This window comes from Microtus oregoni, unplaced genomic scaffold, assembly GCF_018167655.1.
Source record: "Microtus oregoni isolate MIOR12 unplaced genomic scaffold, Mior012 000059F_ref0000304, whole genome shotgun sequence".
NCBI classification, from domain to species: Eukaryota; Metazoa; Chordata; class Mammalia; order Rodentia; family Cricetidae; genus Microtus; species Microtus oregoni.
The window spans coordinates 11152501-11175368 of record NW_024543835.1 but is presented as its reverse complement, the minus strand read 5'-3'; the positions used below and the strand labels follow the sequence as shown (position 1 = coordinate 11175368).

The 22868-nt window shown below is 35.6% G+C and overlaps 1 protein-coding gene across 1 annotated transcript in view; it reads left to right on the top strand.

Annotated features, from left to right (window-relative positions):
• The window catches only part of Pola1 (DNA polymerase alpha 1, catalytic subunit), a 329968-nt gene that overhangs the window by 196463 nt on the left and 110637 nt on the right, over positions 1-22868 (top strand). Inside the window, exon 35 of the mRNA XM_041639492.1 lies at positions 14878-14994. Coding sequence (XP_041495426.1) covers positions 14878-14994 — 117 coding nt within the window. The remainder of the gene's footprint in view (positions 1-14877; positions 14995-22868) is intronic.

Below are 22868 nucleotides of genomic sequence, written 5' to 3'. Positions count from 1 at the left end.
CTGCATTAACAAGAAAGTGTGCTTTAATAATGGTGGGATAGTGAGATTATTTTGTGCCTGGCATGGTAGTGTATATCTGTAACATCAGCACTTGGGAGAATGATGCAGGAAGTATGTATTGAGTTCCAGAACATCCTGAGGTGCTATAGCAACATATAGTGTATATGTTGTAAAACGAGAGAAATTTTGTCTTAAGCAGATCTTCACCATCTAGTCTGTTATAACTCTTCTGTGTGAAAGAAGAGTGTCAATTGCCCAAACGGAGACCACTCCTTTGTATATTGTATTTGTATATTGTACTTTTATATTGTTTGCTGGTGTTTTCAGACTGAGCTAAAAGATGTGATTGAATAACAAAGATGAATTTGCATTCAACCCATATTAGGAGTAGTTACTCTTTAGAGGACTGAATATCCAAATATGAAAGGAGCTATTCTAGTATTTAGTTAGCCATTTAATATCCTTAAACTAAATTCAGCAGCAAAAGTTTTAGACACTTTGTGACAAAGATCCTTACAGGCTCTGTAGTGATCTTAATCAACTTCCCTTTTGTCAGATGCAGAGACCTATTCCTCAGTGATTTAATTCATGGGACTACAATGGAAGACTCTTGTGAAATTGGCTAGAGGAGCACCCCAGTGGAAATGGTGATCAGTAGTACCAAGCTGTCAAAGAGCTAACCATCATAATATGAACAAGAAATATAGTTTAGAATTGGAAGGGAAGAAAAAAAGCATTATTTGTATGTAGATTTCTGAAAACTTGGAAAACCCAGTGAAATTTATCTAAAAAGACAAGAAGTATATATTAAGAATGCTAGTTATAAAATTAATTTCAAACTAGTAGCTTTTGATCTATACAAATAATAACCACTTAGGAAGTGTAACAAATGAAATGACTAAAATATATATGTAACAAATGACTAAAATATATGAAATGCCAAAGAATATTTAAATACTGAATGTGAAGAAAACTTTAAAATGCTGTAGAGGGACTTAAAAGAAGACTTTAGAAAAAATTAAAAGGCATTCTTGGTTTATCTATTAAATATTATTTTATAAGTTTACCTCAGATTTCAAAACAGCACAATTTTGTGTAAAATTTAAACAATGAAGATGAACTATGACCATAGGAATTTAGAGTGGTTGTTTTCTTTCCCCATGAGTACTTAATGATTTAAATAGAATTGGTATGAAAGAATTCAGAAATAGATCCAAAATTGAAACTAATAGTTAATAAGGGAATGGTTCATACCAGTAGATAACAATCATCTAGAAAATATGTAGTTGAATATTTTTTTCTCCTTTCTTAGGATAGAAAAGGATGCTATAAAAGCAATACTAACCCTCAAGTTGGGGGAATCTTTTTCAAAATGGATGAGTGTCTAGAACAGTTTCAGGATCACAACATATTTTTCCTAGACTTCCTACTCATTCCATGTTATAGTGGTACATCCATCATGATTGGGCTTGGCACATTGTTGCCTATAGTTTACCTTACAGCTCATTCTTGGTATTAAACATTTTATGTGGACAAATGTACAGTAGCTTGTATAAACCATTGTAGTATCATATGGAGTAGTTTCACATCTCAAAAATCCTCTGTGCTCTGCTTACTTGAGAACACTTTGAAACAATAAGAATTCAGAAGCCCCAGATAGGAAAATAGTAAATTTGACTATAATTTTTTCTATTGACTGGAGAGATGATTCAGTGGATAAGAACACTGTCTGCTCTTCCAGAGATCTTAGGTTCCAGAGGTCCCAGCACTCACATGGCCCTCCTAACTGTAACTCTAGTAGCATGGCATCTGACACCCACCCTCTTTTGGCCTTCACCACACTAGGCACATGTACAGTGCACAGACATACACCCAGCAAAACACCTAAATACATAAAATTGTAAGTAATACAATTTCTACGTTGCATATATGTATACACATACATGCCATAAAGTTGAAAAATAAATGATGAATAAGAAATAGTGCAACAACTAATATGGGCTGAATAGGAGAAAAAGGTGAACCACCTAGTAGGAAAAATGGGCAAAAGACAAGAACAAGAAACTCTTAGGCAGATCTCTATGCATTTATAGGGTACTACCTTTATATGAAAAAAAAGTCTTTATAACAATGTGTGTAACACTTAGACTTGCATTTTTTCTCTTTTATTTTTATTTTTTTAGATAGGGTCTCATGCATGACCAGTTTATGTAGTCCTGGGTATTGAACTCAGGACTTCTTGTGTGGTAGCTCCACCAACTGAGCTATACTCCCAGTCCCCATTTGTATTTTTAACAAATTATTGTTAATGTATCATAAAAATACTATCTTTTACTTATTTCAGTCTATAATGAGTGTTTAAAAATATCAGGAAACTGTAGTGTTACCCTTACATCATCTGACTTTGGAGCAGCCACATTACAAGTGCTCTCTAGTTTCCAACGTATTGAACATCATGTTGGAAGTTAAGTCCACACACCAAGGAAGTGACTTGGGAGGGGCAACTTCATTTTCCTCAGACGTAAAGGATTAGGGTAGAGCTCTGAAGTCTCTTTCACCTTTAAATTTTAGGACTTAAATACATTATTTTATATTACTTGTAAAAAAGAAATATATATATAGTCACTTCTCATAGACACTCTTTTAAATCCTTCCTTTAAAATACTTTTATTTTGGTAAGAGTACATTTCATATTTTAGGGTCTGTGTTATATTTAGAGTTTATTTTTATTGCTTTCTTTAGATTGTACTAAACTACACACTTGGTATAAAAAATGGTCTATTCTATTGGTAGAATTAAATCTTATTTGAGGCTTTACTAATTCAAATGCTGCCTGGAGAACTTGAGAGACTTTAGAATAGCCACATAGGCAGTATGCAGAGAGGAGAAAGTAAATATTGAAAGAGAAAGAACTTGAGAGAGACTATTCCTAAGTACAATTCTTTTAATAAAGTGTATTATTCAGAAAATCGTCTTAAACAGCAGAGAGAAAATGAGAGTAGAGCAGAGCAGTGATTCTCACCCTATCTGCATATTAGCATCACTTGGGGGCTTTTAAAACCTCAATACCCATTCTGAATGACACTGGTGATTCTCAAAGTGAGGTCTCCAAATCAGGACCAGCAGTAGCACCTGGAAACCTGTTAAAGATGCTGAGTCTCAGGCCCCACCCCAGCCCTCAATCAAAGTCCCCAGATATGATGCTTAGCCACCTGTGTTAATGCACCTTTGGGGATTCCAGTATGCAGCCAGAGTTTCAAATTGAAAAGCAAGAATTTGGAGAAAGCATTTCAGGCAGGTTTCCTTTTAAATGCAAGCTACCATCCTTTAGGGGTCATGGGGACTGAACTGAAGAACTGCAATCCACCTGCTAGGTAGTTCTCATTTCTGATATGGGAATTTGAGTAATTTATTATTGTTATAGGAGGCTAGATGTTACCATTCCTTTTAGATAAGTCCTAAAGAAATCGATGCAAGAAGCATCCTAACCAGTTGGCTAAAAGGAAAAGAAAGAAAAACCCCATTGGAGTAGAGACCATTACAGGTTGGGAAAAGAGTAGGTATACTAGATAATTATTACAAGTGAAGGCATTCTGAACAGATTATAATGTATTTTGTTTGTACCTATGGGTTTCTTAAAGGACTTAATTATTACAGGGGTTTTAAGCCGTTTATCACCTATTAAAAAGGCGTGTTTTCCCCTCTGTCATTTGACATTGAAGGGTACATTTTCTCTTAACATTTCGGGTTTTTGGTGTGGGGTGCATTTTACAAAGATACTATTAATTTGGAACCAATCAAAAAAAATAAAATACATATTTTTAAAATACGAACAGTTGGTTCCTGGCTGGGAAGGATATAATGTGTGCCATACTTTTGATTTCTGCTCCTCAAAAAATAAAATAAAATAAAATCAAAGAATCACAGTACCTCTAATTTCCAGGGCATATCCTAAAGAATGTTACATTGTGATTTCTTCAAACTAAATCTTATGTGTGTGCAGCCCTGAAAAAATAAGAATAGACCCATTATAGTATCCGGTTCATTTGATTTTTCAAAAGTTAGGGGAAATCTGCAGATCTTTTCAGAGCCCCTCATTTGGCACCTCCTCATTAGGAAGCAGCAGATGAAGGGAAGCAGGCTGAGCTGTGTTCAGAATGCATCTGCAGCTGCTTATCTCCAGAGATCTCGGCAGTGCAACTTGTACAAGCCCTTGCTGTGTGTATTTTTTTTATTTCCTGTCCCTGAATACTATATTTTGCACGAAAAATTCAGTTTTGATAATTTGGGAGGGGGGCATTATTGTGGAATGTGTTCCTTTTAGGAAAATAAAAACCTGCTTCTTTACTACAAAAATCAAAGCTTCCTCTCACATCTATCTTTAAAACATTCTAATATAACTTTTACAGTCCCATGTATTGGTGAAAAGATGATAATGTTATATGTAAAGCTGCTTAGCTATTGAAAGTGCGATTTTGATTTTTTGCGTTAATTCCTGAGTAGCTAGCTGGTTTATATTTTAGATTGTTTTGTGACTTGGGATCTCTTAGTATAAAGTGGTTTTCAGACCATTGGTGGTTATATTGCTGTACATCTTTCTTAAATAGCAAACATACACATTTCAATAGCTTTTTTTGGACAGTACCACATTTAATAATTTCTTTATAAGAAAAATTTATTTTCTTTATTATTAACATCATTTTCTCATCTTATGTTCTGGCATTTAAATTATGAAACTTCATCTCGGCATGTAGACTTACCTTGTGTTTTCAAGAGGACAGAAGAGGTTTTTCTGCAAAGCTAAATAGTTTTTACTTTATTGTCTGCTACGAAACAGCTGCTGAAACCAGGAAAATGCCATCTCATCATTGGGCCTGGGGTGTCCAAAAGAGGCAGGAAAACAAATGACTGTAGCTCCCTGTCTGCCCTGGCACTCTCCTCCTTTCTCTCGTTTTCATTGCCGTGAAGAGCAGGAGAACAATATTCTGCAATTAAGGATTCCATTAAGTTGAAGAAAAGAGCAAATGGGGGATGTTTGTTCTCCAAGCTCAAAAAATTTGTCTGGGGTTGTGGGGGGGGGGGATAGTGGTAGTGGTATAGAGAGAAGTGGGTGGAGAGACGAAGTCAGGGCTGTTTGTTGAATATACTGTTAAGGACTGTTACCATCCTAATTAATCAAGTTAGAAATTACAGCTGTAGTCGGTTTCCCCCCAATTCTTGTTATCAATTTTCTTCTCTTTTGAGACAAAGCAAATATAAATTTTGTGTTCATTTGTCATTCGTTCTTTGACTTCAGCATCTCTGAAAATAACAATGTAGCACAAAAGCCCAGTATTTACCTAGTTGTAATGTGGGTTGCCATGGTGTTTTGCAAATTATTGCAATTATGTTCACCATGCGAGTCGCCCTTGGTAACTGGCGAAAAAACTGATAATCCTGTTTTGAACAAAAGGTCAAATTGCTGAATAGAAAGTCTTGATTAACTAAAAGATGTACAAAGTGGAATTATTTCCTACCATTCAGAAATAGTTCTTGATCGGGTTTGGGGGAGGGGGTGAGTAAGTACATCTGATTACTGAAGTACAAAGCATTGAAAGGATGTTGTCTTGAGCCTTTCATGTAGTCTTAATGGTGGCTTTTTTGTCAAATTTACCCATTTGCGGCATTGAAAGAGGCAGCTGCATTTAAGCTGGAGAGACGGTGCTTTTTCAAGAGTTCAGTGCATGGAAAGTTCTCAGCAGTATCTGCAGTTTACTAGTAGCCCCTGGTCTATTAAAACTGATGTGCCGCATTTGAGCCCATTGCTCTCAGTACTTGTGAACCCCTCTGGCTGATGATCTAATAAAGTGCTCTTACTGGACAATCTCTGATCAGCTACTTAAAAAAGGAGGCTGGGGGAGGGGGTGGGCAGGAGAAACCGCACAGGCAGTCAGTCCTGGTACTGCCCGGAAGAAGAGAAGAAAGTGGCTAAACCGAAAGGGTTGTTAGCATGATGATCTGTACTGAGGTATTTGCCATGCCTTTTGAGTTTCTGTGTCCCAAATCTCTTGGGCGGTGATCACATTTCTCCCCCTCTTCAGAAGAAATCTTTATTTTAAGTAAGGTTGGATGAGGGATTGGGAATGTCTTTTTGAAATACTAGAATCCACATTAATATGTGTTTCTTAAATTGTGGGTATCCAGAAAGTATATTAGCCTGTGTTTCTGTAAAATCAGAAAAGTTTCCCATGCTACAGCCAAAGGTCAAATGGATTTCATCTCTTTTGAATGTTACAGAGCATCCGTGCAGAGTGAATTTGGAGGAAGGGATTCTTTTTTTTGTAATGACCACCTGAAAAATCAATTCTCAAAACTTTTGAAAGTGTGTGAAAGTAGCATGAAAGCAAAGCGAACCTTAACAAGTTTGTGGGTTTACATTCTGCATCACCTAGCAACCCCCTAGCTCAGCCAGATCTCTTGTCTCTCCTTAGTTCTGTTTACAGACTATTCAAACGGCCCTTCGAGACCATGAAAGATATTCAGTTTCATTAGTACCATTCTCAAGGAGAAAATAATTAAAGTTAAATGAACAAATATTGCCTGGTGATGGTGTGAACTCCATTCTGATTTTTATGAGGCAACTGTATAGATGATTCAGATTTAACATTGCTATTTGATATCCAAAGACAACTTGCATTTAACTATGCTAGCAAATACGTATATGCAAACTAACAGAAACAAACAAAAAAAAAATCAAAGCTACTTTTAGCTGGACTTAAGCAAAAAAAAAATTGTGGTGAGTGACTGTGCCTACCCTTCTGATTGAATTCTTTTGTTTGATTATTGCCTAGGGACATCTGGGTTGATCTGAGTTCACACTGGATCAAAGCAGGGAAGAGCATGTGGGGAACACGATACCTCTCTTAAAACTGATTACCTACCTAGAGAGATCAATCATAAAGAAATGTATTCAGATCATACTACATAAGAGATTATTCATTTTAGTGAGTGGCTTAATTTAATGAATGATTCTAATGCTCCTCAAACATGTCCTGACATTTTCTATTTAAGAACTATTTGTGTGATTAAATTCAATCATTTCGAAACTTTAGTATTAGTAGGAAAAAAAAAACATTTTTCCTGTGCTCCCCCCCATGAGCATATGTCTGCAAATTCATCTTGGTAACAACCAAACATCATGGTATTGTAGTGAAAGCCCTTGTGAAAAATTCTTCCATTATCAATAACAGTTTTCAGATTTTTAGATTAATATTTTTTGTAAAAAAGAAATACAGAAGAGACATTGTAAAGATAACTAGTGCTGTCGTTTTTGTGGTAGTTTCTTTCAGCCTTTTTTCCCTTTCCCCTCTGCACATGTTGATGAAACTGAGCTTTGAGCTTGCTTTTAAGATTTGCTATTTTGAATACAAAGGTAAGGTAGTGGATTTGTTTTGTTTTTGTTTTTTAGAGTGACAACTTGAAACCATGATAGAAATAATAAACAATTTCTCTTTAGTGGTTTCATCACTAAAATATTAATGTAAGCACTAGAGTAGCCATTTTATCATCTCATTCCATTTGAATCTTTACTCCTTTTTCATGTTGAAATAACTATATATGTGCCTTAACTTGGTATGTCCATTTATAACTGTTAGGGAGAAAGACATTATCACAGTTGGAATATTACATCCCCAAGTCACTTGCAGCTTCACATGGCAGGGAGAGAGTCTTTTATGAAAAGATTTGTGATACAATAGAGATGAATGGAATGTTGAGACACAAATGCTTCCAGTTTTTCATATAAAGTGAAAGCAGGGTAGCTATGAAATCTTGTATTCTTATTATTTGTATTTTGTTAGATCTCTAACATCCACAGTACATGGCTAGGTTGCATGAGCTCTTTGTGCTTTGTTGACAGTTGACAGACAAAGCAAAATTATTCCGGAAGCAAGGTACTATATACTTAGTTGTGACCCATTATAACCTAAGAATGTAGCTCTCTTTTGAGTCGGATGAATAGGGAGAGTATTTTATAGAATAGGCTTGAATATACTAAGAGTGATTTTTTTTAAGCTACCCATACAGAGAGATACATGTCCTTCACCGAACTTTTTCCCTCCAAAATGTAATTTTCCATATAAAATCATTTAAAGTGTATTTTCCCCACTTGGTAGCGTGGCAACAGTTTTAACTGTTCTAGTATTGTCCTATAGTGGTAAAATACAATTGTCGGTAATTGTTGGCTTCTGTGCTCACAGTGTAGCAGAAGATAGCTTACATGGGCTTTTTAACCTACCTCAGGTACATCTTCTGATGTTCAAACTCTGATTGCGAATTAAAATAGTAAGACTATGGTATTGAATTTGATGTGAGGCAAAGTAGACCAGGTTGCTAATTTATCATGTAATATACAGTTGCTGAGGTTGAAATTTTTTTCCCTTGTGCTATTCTGTGTGTTTAAATGAGGACGGCAGTTTGCATGTAACCTATCATAACAGTTTGGGAGTGCTCCATTATCCTTTCAGCAAACTGATGACAGTCTGGTCCTTGCACAAATGATAAGATCAATAAGTTTCAAATAACTTGGATGAAATGACATGACTGTTCATTTAAAGAGATGTCTCACTTAAAATTCTATTTTAATAATATTTAAAATTCTTACATTGACTGACATGACTCTTTCCCACTTCTGTTTGATAATTCTGTTTAAAATATTTTTGTATTAAATTTGGCAAGTAGTTTATATACTTATTTTTTCCTGATTTGCCCTTTGATCTTCTAGTCTGGCAACTGTCTGAGATTTAATAATCATTCTTTGACATGCCAGAATACTGCAGTGTAGAATATTTAACTTTGATAGCAAATTTATGCTGCTGTTAAAACTTTACCTGTAGATCTTAGGAGATTTTTCTCCAGTTTCAGGTGCCAATGTGGGCTATAAAGCAATTTGTTTTTTATAGATATTAATTTATCTATATTTATAATATTTAATATATATTTCTGGACATCTCAAATTACAACATGTCATCCTTCAAAGGCAGCTGTGGGGCCGTACTGTACACTGCCTCTTAGAAGACCTACCCTTTTTTTAAAAAAGGAAAAAGCACTGGGCATAATTCTGTGACAAAAAAAAAAATGTTTGTCTGCAAGGGAACCCCAGAAATTTACAAATGCCTTTGGATGAAAAGAGAATCTGATATTCTCTGAGAATGTGTACTTAGGAATAAGGTTGATAGATGACTGTTAATAAAGCTAATAATGTTATGATAGATTATGAAAGAGCATGCAGGATGGCAAACCTTGCCCTGTGACCAAGTCCCTATATTCCTGGAGAGCTGTTTGAATTTAGACTAAATTATACATCATGGCAGAACAGAGTCATGAAAATCACGCAAAGACCATATATTCTTCCCTTGTCATTTATTCTGCCATCCATAACTTTATATTAAGTATAATTTTATTAGGAAGAATAAAGAAATTTTCACTTATATTGATCATATTGTTGCTTTTATTTTCCACTCAAAAGCAGTTCTACTTTTAATCTTGATTATTTATCTATTATAGTTTTATACTTCTTCCTCCCTTCTTTCCTCTCTCCCTGGTAGTCTCTCTCTATCTATCTGTGACTGGCCTGGGACTCACTTTGTAGACCAATTTAGTCTCAAACTCAGAAAGATCCACCTGCCTCTGCCTTCTGAATACTGAAATTAAACGTGTCACCACACCCAGTCTTAGTTCTCCACTTTTTAATGACTCTCCCTGGACAATGACCAGACTTCTTCGTGACTAAGTGGTGCTCTTTAAAAAGTGTGTATGTGTGTGTGTATACATACATATATATATACTTATATATACATATATATACATATATACTTATAAATAATACTTATATATATATACAGTTTGTTATAACTTAACAGTAATCCTCAATGCATTTACTGAACATTTTTTGAGGTTATTTTAGGGTTTTGTTGTTGTTTTGTTTTGCTTTTATCCTTTAAACAATTGTGATAAGCATTGTTTCTGTTTTATAGATGAGGAAACTGAGGTTCAGAGAAAGGTTTGGTCACTTACACAAAATTAACTAATAACGTGTGAGGGTACGATACTTAAAAGAGAGTCCATGCCCTAGAGACTAGCAAGAAAACTACTAAACCCTAACAAGGTTATTCTCCAGGGGCCAACTAGTTAGCAAGGTAAAATAAGGTGCTTAAGGGACAGTGTGAACCAGTGTATGTTCTTTGTCCAGTGAGATAATGGGAGAAGTCCCAGTAGGTTGGGAAGTTTTTGTAGAAGAATGGACTTTTCATTAAAGCAGTGGGTATTTTAGGAAGGGATTATGTGGCCATGCAGTGTCAAGGTTAAGATAGAGGATAGTGTCAAAAGCAATCCAATGGAATAAGAATTATTTGTTAGGAATGTGAAAGCAGGGATCAGGATGAGGCTGTAAAGATTTGAAAGGAGACCAATGAGTGTGTTACTTGTCTTTGAAGAGATGATATGGGATGAAGAACCCTGGAGAACTACATTTGGCCCCTTTTTATAGTGGGTGTGGGAGAGAATGGGGTCATGATAGCCAAAGCAGAGGCTACTGCAGCAGAGCAGCTTAAGATCAGCATTTTAGTAACTTTGATGCTAACTGGGCTGTAGATGAAAAAGATTAGTGGGATAAAATTGGTAACTGGCTGGTAATAGAAGAGGAGGGTAAGAGCTGCTTTGAGTTTTTTCCTGTGAATTTCAGATCCAGGCCTTTTTGCTTTCTCTATGTTTTTATTTTATTGCTTCTGTTTATTTGAAGAATTCTTTTTGAAGGCCCCCATGTACCACATTTCTAGATCTGGGTGGGATCTCCACCTGTGAATCCTAAAACTGTAAATACACACAAGGGAATAACAGTTGGTGTTTTAGGTCCAACTTTCAAGAATGCCGCAGTTACAGGTGGAAAGTGATCCCTTTAGCTCGTGCAGACAGAAGTCATTTTAGTTGAGATCTCAGAGATATAATTTAGCAATCAAAACTGATCAGTATTTGACACAATTTGGTACACAATTATTTTAAAGAATAGTATTGCTGAAATTAAACAACAGGGGATAGAGCTTTGTATGTTTAGACAAGTTTGTTTTCCTGTTGGACAGGTTGACTTTACTTCTTTCATTTATAAACATGATTAAGCCAGGCAACTGAAAACGTGATGTCCTTATTCCTATTGCATGTGACAATTTGCATGTAACACGACACAGTAGTGAGATGGTATGTTTGGATGGCAGACTTCTTACAGTGGTTTTAAAGTATTTCCTTGAAAAACCCCTTTCTTAGATTGGACTTCCCCGGAAATTACTCAAAACAGATTTCTTCTTCTATTGACTTCTCAACAGATTCTTGAGCTGTACATATTATCCCAAGGGGGAAAAGGAAAATGTTTAGTTTTGTCATTGTAAATGATAATTTAAGGTCACACAGTATTCCTAGTAGTTTCATTTGCTTTGTTTTTGTTGCCCTTTACAAATGAAATTCCCTTTGATGATCTTGTAGTGGACAATTTGCCCCATCTTGTAATTTTTTTCAAAGTCCTGGAATATTTTTAACAATATAAATGTTTATTGAAGTAAAACCTGCCATTCTTAACATTTCTTGAGGGAATAAAGTCTTTTTTTTTTAGTTTTTTTTAAAGTTTTTATTTATTAATTATGTATACAGCGTTCTATCTGCACACCAGAAGAGGGCACCAGATCCCACCACAGATGGCTGTGAGCCACCATGTGGTTACCGGGAACTGAACTCAGGACCTCTAGAAGAACAGTCAGTGCTCTTAACCTCTGAGCCATCTCTCCAGCCCAGGGAATAAAGTCTTAATTGAAATGTACTAAACAATATTGAATTGAAGCAAATCATATATTGAAAATGGTTTGTTTCTCCCATAAGAGTTTCATTTAAAATATATCATTTTCATTTAAAATATATCATGTCCAAAAGCTTAATTTTCAAAATAAAACATGAGGTATAAAGAGTTACAGGTTTCTACTATTTTCTTCACTGACAGTTCCCTTCACACGTTTATCAGCATACTTAATTTCCATGCATAATAGCACTAGTTTGTGTTGTCATATATAAAGGGAGATTAACAGATAGTAAGTACAAACAAACCCAAACAAGCACTGAATAGAAAGGTGACAAAGAAAGAAAGACCTCTTTAATGTTAATTATAACTAGTAGGAAGTGTAGACAAATTTATTATCTGTTTTCTATATGATTTGAAAGAACGTTTAGTTAGTGATTCTGTCAGAGATAAACTTAGGTTTTTGCTTTTTAAAATAGGTGAAATGACAACTTAACATCTTGTTGGTTGTCAGGTCACTTGGTGAATTGTGAAACAATAATGGAATCAAGTTTTGAAAACGTCTGAAAGGGACAAACTTTTTGAACATTATATTTTAAAGATTATAAAACAAATTCCTGGGCTTGGTATCATGTCTATAATCCTAGCACTCAGGGGACAGCCTGGACTGTGTAGCCAGATCTTGTCTCAAAATTATTATTTTTGTTGTTGTTGTTATGCACAATAATAATTTAATAACCAAGTTGTGTTCAGTACTTAATGAGCTCTTGCCTCAAAATAGGATCCTCAGCTAGATGTGAGGACACTTACATAGATCTTAGCCAGTTTAAAGACTAAGGCAGGAAGAATATGAATTTGACGTCACCTGGACCACGTAGAACAAACCCTCCTCCACCAACCTAAAAATTGAAGGTAGTTTTTACCGTATTTACCAAATAAATTTTTTTTTTATTTTGTTAAAAGTTAGTGAATTACAGCTTTGGTTGGCAAGACTGTGAGCTAACTAAAGAGCTTCAGGTCTCAAATATATCCCTTGTCTATACAGAACTGTTATTCTGTTCAGAGCATGCTTTCCTATTTAGACTATTGTTTCCTGAAACTCTGTGCTTGGTACCCCTTTGCCTGTTTACCATAATATTTAATAAAACTTTAGGCAAATATCAGAAGTTTCATAAGAATTTGTTTGATATTCTCCATCTGAAAAGTTCAGATTACAATTTAAATAGTTAGCTTTGATTCACTGAAACATAGTTAAAAGGTTGGGTTTTTTTTCCCAAAGGATAGAAAATTGAATTGGGGGGAGGCAGTGAATATATTCAAAACAGTGCACAACTCCCAAAGATCTAATAATAAATTAATTTAGCTTACTGAATGAAGGTAGGAGTGAATTTCCTTTCAGCATATTATGACTAGATGAATTTTCTATTTTTTAAAGATAGCTTTTTTTAGTAAGTTGTACAAATGGCACTTTGTTTTGTTTTAAAGCCATAAATGGAGCTGTAAAAACCAATTCTTGGTGATTTCTTTTGAGTTTGTGTGTAGCTACTTTCAAGAAGGGCCTATTCTGGGGAATAAGGGCCAGCACAGCAGTGAGTGAGGGCATCCTTCAGATTTGGAAATGCCATGATATGGAGATTAAAGAATACTAACTTAAGCAACATTCATGTGTATGTGTATACTGCTTTTATCAAGGGGTAAGACAAGCTGCTGAAACTAGCAAAAAGGAATGGAGTTATACAGGTTACTGATTATTTCTTAGCACAACCCTAGAGTGACTCTAGCCTCTATTCTTTGTCATGTGTGGATCTTTCTTCCAAAGTTGTCTTTCCTTTCTTTTCCACTAACCAAACTTCTGATCATTCTTCAAGTTGAAAAATTACCATGTCTCTGAATGCCCTGACCCAGAGCCTTATAGGAAAGGACACTATGAGATAAGAGGACATGTCTTGCTTACTTATATGCTACAGCACCTCACCTTGCTTGGCCCAGTTTTACTGTGCCTCTGTAGTAATACAGTAGCACCAAAGCCCACAAGCCTTAGGGCTCAATTTGAACTTCTGAGATTTGCTCAACTCTATATGTGGTAGCTTGTCTTTCTATTGAACAGATAACATTTTATACTAAGTGTAATACTACTTCAAAATGGTAGACATACTGTACTGTATCACCGTAAGAAAATTAAAAAAAAAAAAAACAGGGAGAGTAACTGAAGAAGAAAAGGGGTGACAAATCTACAGGGCAGAGAAATAGACAATGGCTACTTCAAATCTCTGAAAAATAGTGGTTAAAGTTGTCTTTGAAAACATAGGAGCCAGTTTTATGTCTCCAGAGAACACATGTAGAAGAATCTGTTTTAATTTAAAATCACATAATCACTAGCTTTATTAGGCATTTCTTTTATGGCAAGAGAACTTGTAAGTACTTTCAGTGTGTTCCATCACTATAGCAGGGTCTATACGGTATGATACTGTTGTCATACCCTTTTCAAACAGAAGGTAACTAGCATACTTATGTAACTAGGCTATTGGGAAGGTCACTCATTTCTACACATTTGGTATAATGGTCTGAACTAAAACTGTTTGGTTTATAGTTTATGTATAATAGTAGTTTTAATTGGGAGATTTTGATGGGGGGCATATATCCCTTAAGAAAAGGGAGAACATTTCATGGAAATGACTCTTGGTTTTTTTTAAGATTTAATTTTTTTTGTGTGGGAGTATAATTTGCCTGCATGTATGTAAATATATCATGTATGTGTGTAGTGCCAAGAGGCCCAAAGCAGGTGTTAGATCCCTGGAACTGGAGTTTACAGATGGTCATGAGCTCCCATGTGGGTACTAGAATCAAAACTGTGGTCTCTGGAAGAAGTCAGCATGCCTCACTATTGAACCCTCTCTCCAAAACCATGTTTTTCCTAATTTTTAAGTTTGGGGCATACATCTAGTCCAAAAGAAGTGAGTTAATTAAACTATTGTGCAATCTCTAAGGAAGGTTGGAATAAATCCTTGATAACAGAAGGGTTTATTAGTTTCGGTGTTGATTTTTCTCCCTTTCCTCCCTAGTGCTGGTTGATATGTGAGGAGCCAGCATGCCACAGTCGCACCCGCCGTCTTCCCCTTCATTTCTCCCGAAATGGGCCTCTTTGTTCGACCTGCATGAAAGCTGTGCTTAGACCGGAGGTAACCGTCTCCTAATGGCCTTCTCCCCTCTGTGGCATTAAGTTGTTTATCAATATCTGCATAGATCATTGGTTCTTAAGCAAGACTTAGTATATTCACCTGAGGGATAGTGCATACTGCCATTAGTGACTCCCAACTGTGGAACATGGAGTATGAAAACTCCTCTCTGGCAATTAAGATGCCTTGCCTCTTATGCCCCCGTTGAGTACCTTCAATCCAACAGCAGTTTCCAAACTGGTGAACAGAATGTTTGCAGGTCTTTTGAGCAGAAAGTGTCTTATGATTAATTACTATGTATTACTAAGCTACTAACCAAACTTAAACTAGCTTCTATAAATCATATAGGAACTTATAGTGGGCTAACACACAGTTCACTTAAAGAGAATGTGCTATTTTTTTAAACATTATATAGGCTTTTGCAAGGGGTTTTGCTGAGAAGGTGAATACAAAAGCAACATTCTATCCCTAACTTTTGATGTAATATCTTTTCTATGAAAAAGGTCTGATTTTAGGAAAGTATTTTGTTGCATTGTCTATTTCTCTATTCTTTTACATATCTTTGTGTAATTTTGACTGCAGTCACAATGAAGATGTGCTTTATAGTTATCAAGCGTTTTTTTTTGTGTAGTTACTTCATTCATTACATGCAATTTAACCATACTTCTCACTGTTAGGCTACTTTTCAATAGCTCTATACTGAAAATTTATGAGTATTTTCCCACTTAAATGATTATTATTCTTTATTTCAATTGTTTCATAAGGGTGGTGTATTATCTAAGTGTCTAAGTAAATATAGTAGTGTTTTATATTGCTACATAGCTTTCCTGATGGCTATCCAAGTTTTTACTGTATACAAATACCTTGTGAATATACTGGGTATAATAGCCTTTTACACATTTGGACATTACCAATAACTTATTTTTAAATAACTAGATAAATATTAAATGTTCCTTTCCTTACTTTCTAAAGCTTTGATAATTATATAGGTTTTTTTAATGTAGAACATGTGATAATTAGCTGTCCTGGTGAATTATTTTTACATCAGCCTCAAGGCTTACATCAACAGGTATAAAAACAGAACAAAGGTGTATCGATGTAGGGTGTCTCATTAATCTAGTTGTAAGTTCTATACTGGGTCTCAACCTTCCTAATGAAATGACCCTTTAATACAGTTCCTCATGTTGTGGTGACCCCCTAACCATAACATTATTTTGTTGCTACTTCATAACTATAATTTTGCTACTGTTATGAATTGTAATATCTGTTATGCAGAATATTTGATGCTATCCCCAAGGATTCGTGACCCACAGGTTGAGAACCATTGCTCAAGGAGAATCATTTTGCTTCATGAGCTGATTTTGCCTTTGAGACTCATCAATTTAAGTTTAATGAAAATTGAATTGTTTTGTAAAAAGTCTTTCATTCTTCAAGTCATGGTGAAAGAAGGGAAAAAGAAATACGTAGCTATAGAATTATTAAGTTTCTGATAAACATTGGTGGTAATATTGGTATAGTTTAATATACTATCTTAAGCTTTTTTGTCCTTTTTAATGAATGAGACAATACAAGCATTTCAAAGTGACTTCCTTTTTACTTTATATCCTATCCTTCCCCAAACTATGGCATTTTAGTTAGATATTTACTACAGGCTAAGCTACCTATCCCCAGGAGAAGCTTTGCTAGATTGGCTGCTCAGACATGACTCTGGAATTCACTGTTTCAGAGCACTCTGCTTAGTGAAACTGCCCTTAACAGGAGGTTTGAAGGACTCAGCTCATTTTTCTGTACTTCATTTGAATTGCTAGTGATGAGTTTGGAAAGTAATATTTATGAGGTTTCTGAGCTTTTCTACTAGGAATAAAAATATTAATCTTTTCAGAGACACCTGAGAAATCACTGTACAATGAGAAGCATCACTTTAGTTTCTGTAGTTTTTTTCAAAGTATCTGTTTTACAAGATTATACACATCTCACCAGGTGTGGTGGCATACCTTTAATCCCAGCCCATAGGAAACAGAGACAGGCAGATTTTTGAGTTTGAGGCCATTCTAGTCTACAGAGCAAATACCAAGATAGCCATCCAGGACTACACAGAGATACCCTGTCTCAAAACATTTGCCCCTTTTTTTTAAAAAAGGAAAGAAAGAAAAGATTATAAGCTCTCAGATGCTGAGTTTCAACTATATCTTTTATTTAATAATTTTACCAGGTGTAGTCCTGCATTACAGCTGAAAGACTTTTTCTGTCCCATCTGGTTCTGTTGGAATAGTTTCTCTCCTGCCCACAGGTCCCCACTCAGAGACTTAATTATAATTGCTTTGCTAATGGCTCGGGCTTCTTACTGGTTAGCTCTTACATATAAATTAACCCATTTCTAATAATCTGTGTGTTGCCATGTGCTCCGTGCATTGCTGGTAATGCTCTGGCATCTTACTCCTCTGGCCACGCTAGCACCTCTCCAACTCCTCCTCCTTTCTCCATCTCTCTGCTTAAATTTCCCACCTAGCTATATTCTGCCCTGCTATAGGCTAAAACAGCTTCTTTATTAGCCAATGGTAATAAAACTGTCACAGAATACAGAGGGGAATCCTACATCACTGCATGCTTATAATTCTAGCATAGTCTGAGACAGGACTATCATTATTAAGGCCGTTTTACTATGAAGATCTCATCTCAAAAAGTTTTATTAAACACCTACAATATCCTGCAAAATTTGCTCAGTGTTGGGGGCAAAATTTATTAATGTTCTACATTTTCTTACTTCTAAACAGATGAATGAAGAAAATATGGCATGTCTTCACAACAATGAGGTTTTATTTAGCCATACAGAAAAATGAAATAATGTAATTTGTTATGAAAATATGTGGATGGTGTGGGAGGTCCTTCTGTCTATGTGTTGCTTTTGTTGATTAATGAATAAAGAACTGCTTTGAGCCTTTGGTAAGGGCAGAACAGAACTAGGCAGGAAAAGCTAGAGCGAATGCTGGGAAAAAGAAGGGCGGAGTCAGAGAGAAGCCATGGCGCTGCTGGAGACAGATGCTGGGAACTTTAGATGGTAAGCCACTGTCATGTGACAATACACAGATTAATAGAAATGGGTTAAATTAAGATGTAAGAGTTAGCTAATAAGAAGCTAGAGCTAATGGGCCAAGTAGTGTTTAAAATAATATAGTTTCTGTGTGATTATTTCGGGTCTAAGCTAGCCAGGCGGCCAGGCACTAATGAGCTGCATTCTCCAACAGATTGGCTCGCCAACATGGTGAACTATATCCACATAAAACCAGAGAGGGCTTGAAAAGAAATTCTAGACACTATAAAACAAACTTTAACGGCATTTTTTTTTTCCAAATGGGCTTTGCTTGAGGCGGCATGCTGCAGTTCCTTTAAGAGAAATCTTACTGATTCAATGGTAGCAGCCATATGATTTCAAAATGGCAGCTTCCTGGCCATGGGCCATGCTGTTAGCACAAACTCTGACTCTTTCAGGAAACTGAGCATTTGGATAGGGTTTGTGAGTAGAATGTCTCAGTTTGTTTGGTGGCTATGTTGACCTTCTCAGAGGCGCAAGTAGCTCGGCCATTCTGGACTGGCTGGGTAAGCAGGAAGTACCCTATACACCCTAGTGATGGCACATCTTAAGTTTTAAGAAGTGCGGTGCTTTGGGAGCACATTCAGCTCCTTCAGCCTGTGGAGCTGGAGATTATCATGTTAAATGAAACAATTCAAATTTAGAAAGACAAATATTTCATATTTCCCATATATGGACTCTGGTTTTAAGAAAATACCACAGAGAGTGAACAGGGAGCATCTGTATAATTTAATTACATTGTAAGCATGCATGAAAATGTCGCAATAAAATCCATTATTTTATACATATACTACTAGGAAGTTAGAAACCAGTTTAACATAGATTGTATAAAATTGTTACCCATGGGCAAAAAAAAATGTCATTTATAAATTGAACAAATCACAATCTATTCCTAGTACCAGGCTAGTGGAAACTTCAGATAGGCTCAAGTTTGTGGTAAAAGACTAGCTGTTTAATTTGCCTGTCTCTTCCTCACCTAATAAATCTTTCACTTAGTCCTGGGTTGTAGTTGACTTGAGCACTTCTAGAGTTGACTTGGAATATGCCAGTTGTCTCTCCTTAAGACTCTTGATTGCTTGAGTAATGAGCAAATAAAAACTCGGACAGTTTTGTTCCCAGGGCTTTGGACATTTCCTTTCTCTCTTCTTGGGTACATTAAAATATATTTTCTGTACCCTAAAATTTCTTTGGCCTTATGGTAATTTAATGGTATACAAGTTGCGGCTTATTTAAAATACTGTGATTCTTCTTTACCTTAAATGACTTTAAATTCAGAAGTTAAGTTTCACACATATTTATAGTACTAAATAATAAGATCCTCATCCTTTGTCCTGGTGACAGAGCTTGAGTTCATCTAAATTAGATGGTAAGTATTTTAATAAGGACACGGTACTTTTCTTTTTAACATGGCCAATGTACATGGATAGGGACTGAACCACAGGAAATTCTGTGTTACATAATTCATCTCCTTGGGTAATGGTAGTAATATATGATGAAAATGAACAGCTCCTAGGGCAGAATTACTATAGTAGAGCTCTTTATTTGGTTGTTTTTTTAACTAAATTTTCTTGAAGGCTACTTCTAAGGGAACGATTGACGTGACCTTCGTTTCTACTTTGGGACAGTCCTCAGGTTTCTCACATTTACCTACTTGGGCAGTGTTTCATTCCTATGTAAGAAAAATGTAGGAAAATATTAGCTATCTCTTAGGCTATTATTCATGAAATAGGCAGGGAGGAGAGGACCTTCAACCTTATAGGGAAATTTGATACATTGTTACCAAGGCATTATTGGTGTTTCAGTAGAGAAAGGTTTTACTGTGACCAGCATTTTAGAGTTCTGTAGTTTTGGTGACTTAAACAAGGAGATTTCTGAATTTTTTATATAGCTTTTCTAGTACCAAGTGAGTACTCAACTTTTTTTTTCAATGTATTTTTTTTCTTTCTATTAAGACAAAGTTAAAATAACATAAAATTAACCATTTAAAGATAAACAATGCTATGGGGACCTTGGGAGAGGGTTAAAGTGGCGAGGAGAGGCAGGGAGAGGAGCAGAGAAAAATGTAGAGCTTAATAAAAAAAGATAAACAATACATTTCTATTTAGTATGTTCATGTGTTATTACTGCCATGTCTGTCTAATTCCAACCCTTTTATCACCCCAGTAGTAAATGTTATACCTATTCTACATCCTCCTCTTCTCCTAACTAACTATAGTAAACTGCTTGTCTGCTTTCAGTTTCAGCTATTTGCCTATTCTGAAGATTTCATAGATGTGAAATCAGGTGATGTCATCCTTTGTGTCTGGCTTCTTTCACTAAACATATTGTTTATTTTTATATCATGTATGAATTTTCATTCATTTTTGATAGCCAAATAATATTTAATCAAACCCAGATGGAATGTTCATCCATTCATTTGTTGATGAACATTTTGATTTACTTTCAAATTTTTTTATTAAATAAAAAGGTCTTATATGTTGCCTGAGTTGTGACACTTACCTCACTTATTTCCAAGAGAAGTATTACATGAATCTAGACCTATTCCCCGTCCTTACTCAGCACTTACATGCTCATTCTTAGAGTTTGTATCCAAGGAGTTCAAAACAATATACAGCATTTGAAGTACTATTGCTGGAACCAATACAGAAAGAATAAACCTGCCATTGCCACCTTTTCTAGATACATCTGTTTGGGTTGTATTAACCCTCTTAAACTTTCCACTGTTAGGTTGTGTCCTGTGATGTTTTCCTGGACTCATGGCTTATTAGTAGTAGACCTCAATGCATAACTCTTAACTGGTGGTGTATTAACAAAGTACCACAAACCAGATGGCTTAAAATGGGTGACATTGGGATAGGAGTATATAACTCATTGGGTAGAATGCTTGCTTAGCAAATGCAAGATCATGGGTTGGCAATTCCTGGTACCACAAAATAGAAATCTCAGAAATGTATTACCTCATCATGCTAGATGTCATGTATAAAGTATGAGTGTCATCACAGCCATCCTCCTAAACTTTCCTCTTCTAGCATTTGCTCACTTTTGATGTCCCTTGGCTCTGTACATATTTTATTCTAATCTCTGCTTCTTTTGTAAAACAATCACCTTCACTCTACATGTCAATTGTCTCTTTTCTTTTCATAAGGACACCAGTCATACTGTTTAAAGGCCCCACTAATTCACTCCAATTTCACCCTCACTTGACTTTTTTTCTTCCAAAACCATAGTTTAAAATAAAGATTGTTTGTGGATAATTGAGCTTAGCACTTCAGCATATGTTTTTGAGGAATATATTTTTACCTGTAACAATTAGAAATTATACTGGGATATATTTTTGCCTCTAATACTTATGAATTGTATTGAGCTGAAGATAATGAATACCAAAACTAACATTCTCTTAAAAAGAACAGACATTTAATTCCCAATCTAAGACTGCATATTTTTAAACACATAACAGAAATTCAGTTATGAACTATTTCTGATTCTCCTGTGATTCCTCCATCCCTTCATCATCTGTCAACAGCAGCACCAAATTGTTATCTTGAAAGCCACAGCACAGTTCATTGAGGCTGTATAGACTTGTTCAAGACATCACAGGATAGAATAGTGAAGAAAAGACTGACGAGTCGAAAGAGTATACCCCCTTTGGGGCTGGAGAGATGCCCAGTGGTTATGAGCTTACTACTCTTCCAAAGACCCTAGTTCACTTCTTAGCACAATTATCAGACAGCTTACTACTGCCTGTAACTATAGCTCCAAGAGATCTGACATACTCTTCTGGTCTCTGTTTTTACCTGAAACAAACGTATATACATACATACATACATACACACACACATACATTCATTCATATACATACATACATACATCTTTTTAAAAATGTGTTTCCTTTCCATGTTATTTCTTTAAGCAACTTTGTTGGAGTCCTGCACAGCATACCCATTTATATATCATGGGCCAAAAATTAGCCACAGAGATTAATAGCTTTTTGTTACTAAAGAGGAAAAGAAGACTGGGTATTGGAGACGAACCAGCACTGTGTTTAACAAAAACCTAACAAATGTTGTAAAGTCCTTGCTTTGCAAGATCTCTCAGCCAATCACTATCCCATTGTGGATAGTATGGATCTTAGTTCTGCTTTCGATAAAGTGTTTTGCCTTCAAGAGTTCTGATATTGTGAATAGTTTCCTTTCTTTTATCTTTTCTAAAATATTGATTAACATGTTGAAGTAGAGAGACACCTTCTTCCTGGTAGACACTGCACCATTTCTATCAGCATCCTTTGTGTAGAAATTTTCTACCAGTTGCTAATTACATTTGCTTTTAACTTGTAATTGTCCTCAAGGATTATGCCCAAAGGTTTCTTCCAAGGCAAATTCACATCATTTTGATGAGCTGCTGATGCTGTCATAGTTTTATAATTATGTTGGCCCTTACACAGAGAAATTATGGAATCTGCCACCTTTGACTGGTCATTTCAGCAAAAATGAGTCTTTTTATTCATTTTATTCTATAATCAAGTTGCTCTAGAGGATGAATAACACACACACACACACACACACACACACACACACACAGCTTTCCTCAACTGTGACTATATAATGATCCTGTTCACGGGGTATCTAAATATCAATTCTACATTTAGCATTAAGTTGTATAATGTGGTGTACTTTGCTGATAATTGTTAACTAGTTAGAACTACCAAAGTAGACATCCATAAAAAGAAAAAAAAATCCTACTATGGAAACTTATATGAGGAATTGTGATCATTCATACTGGAAAGAAA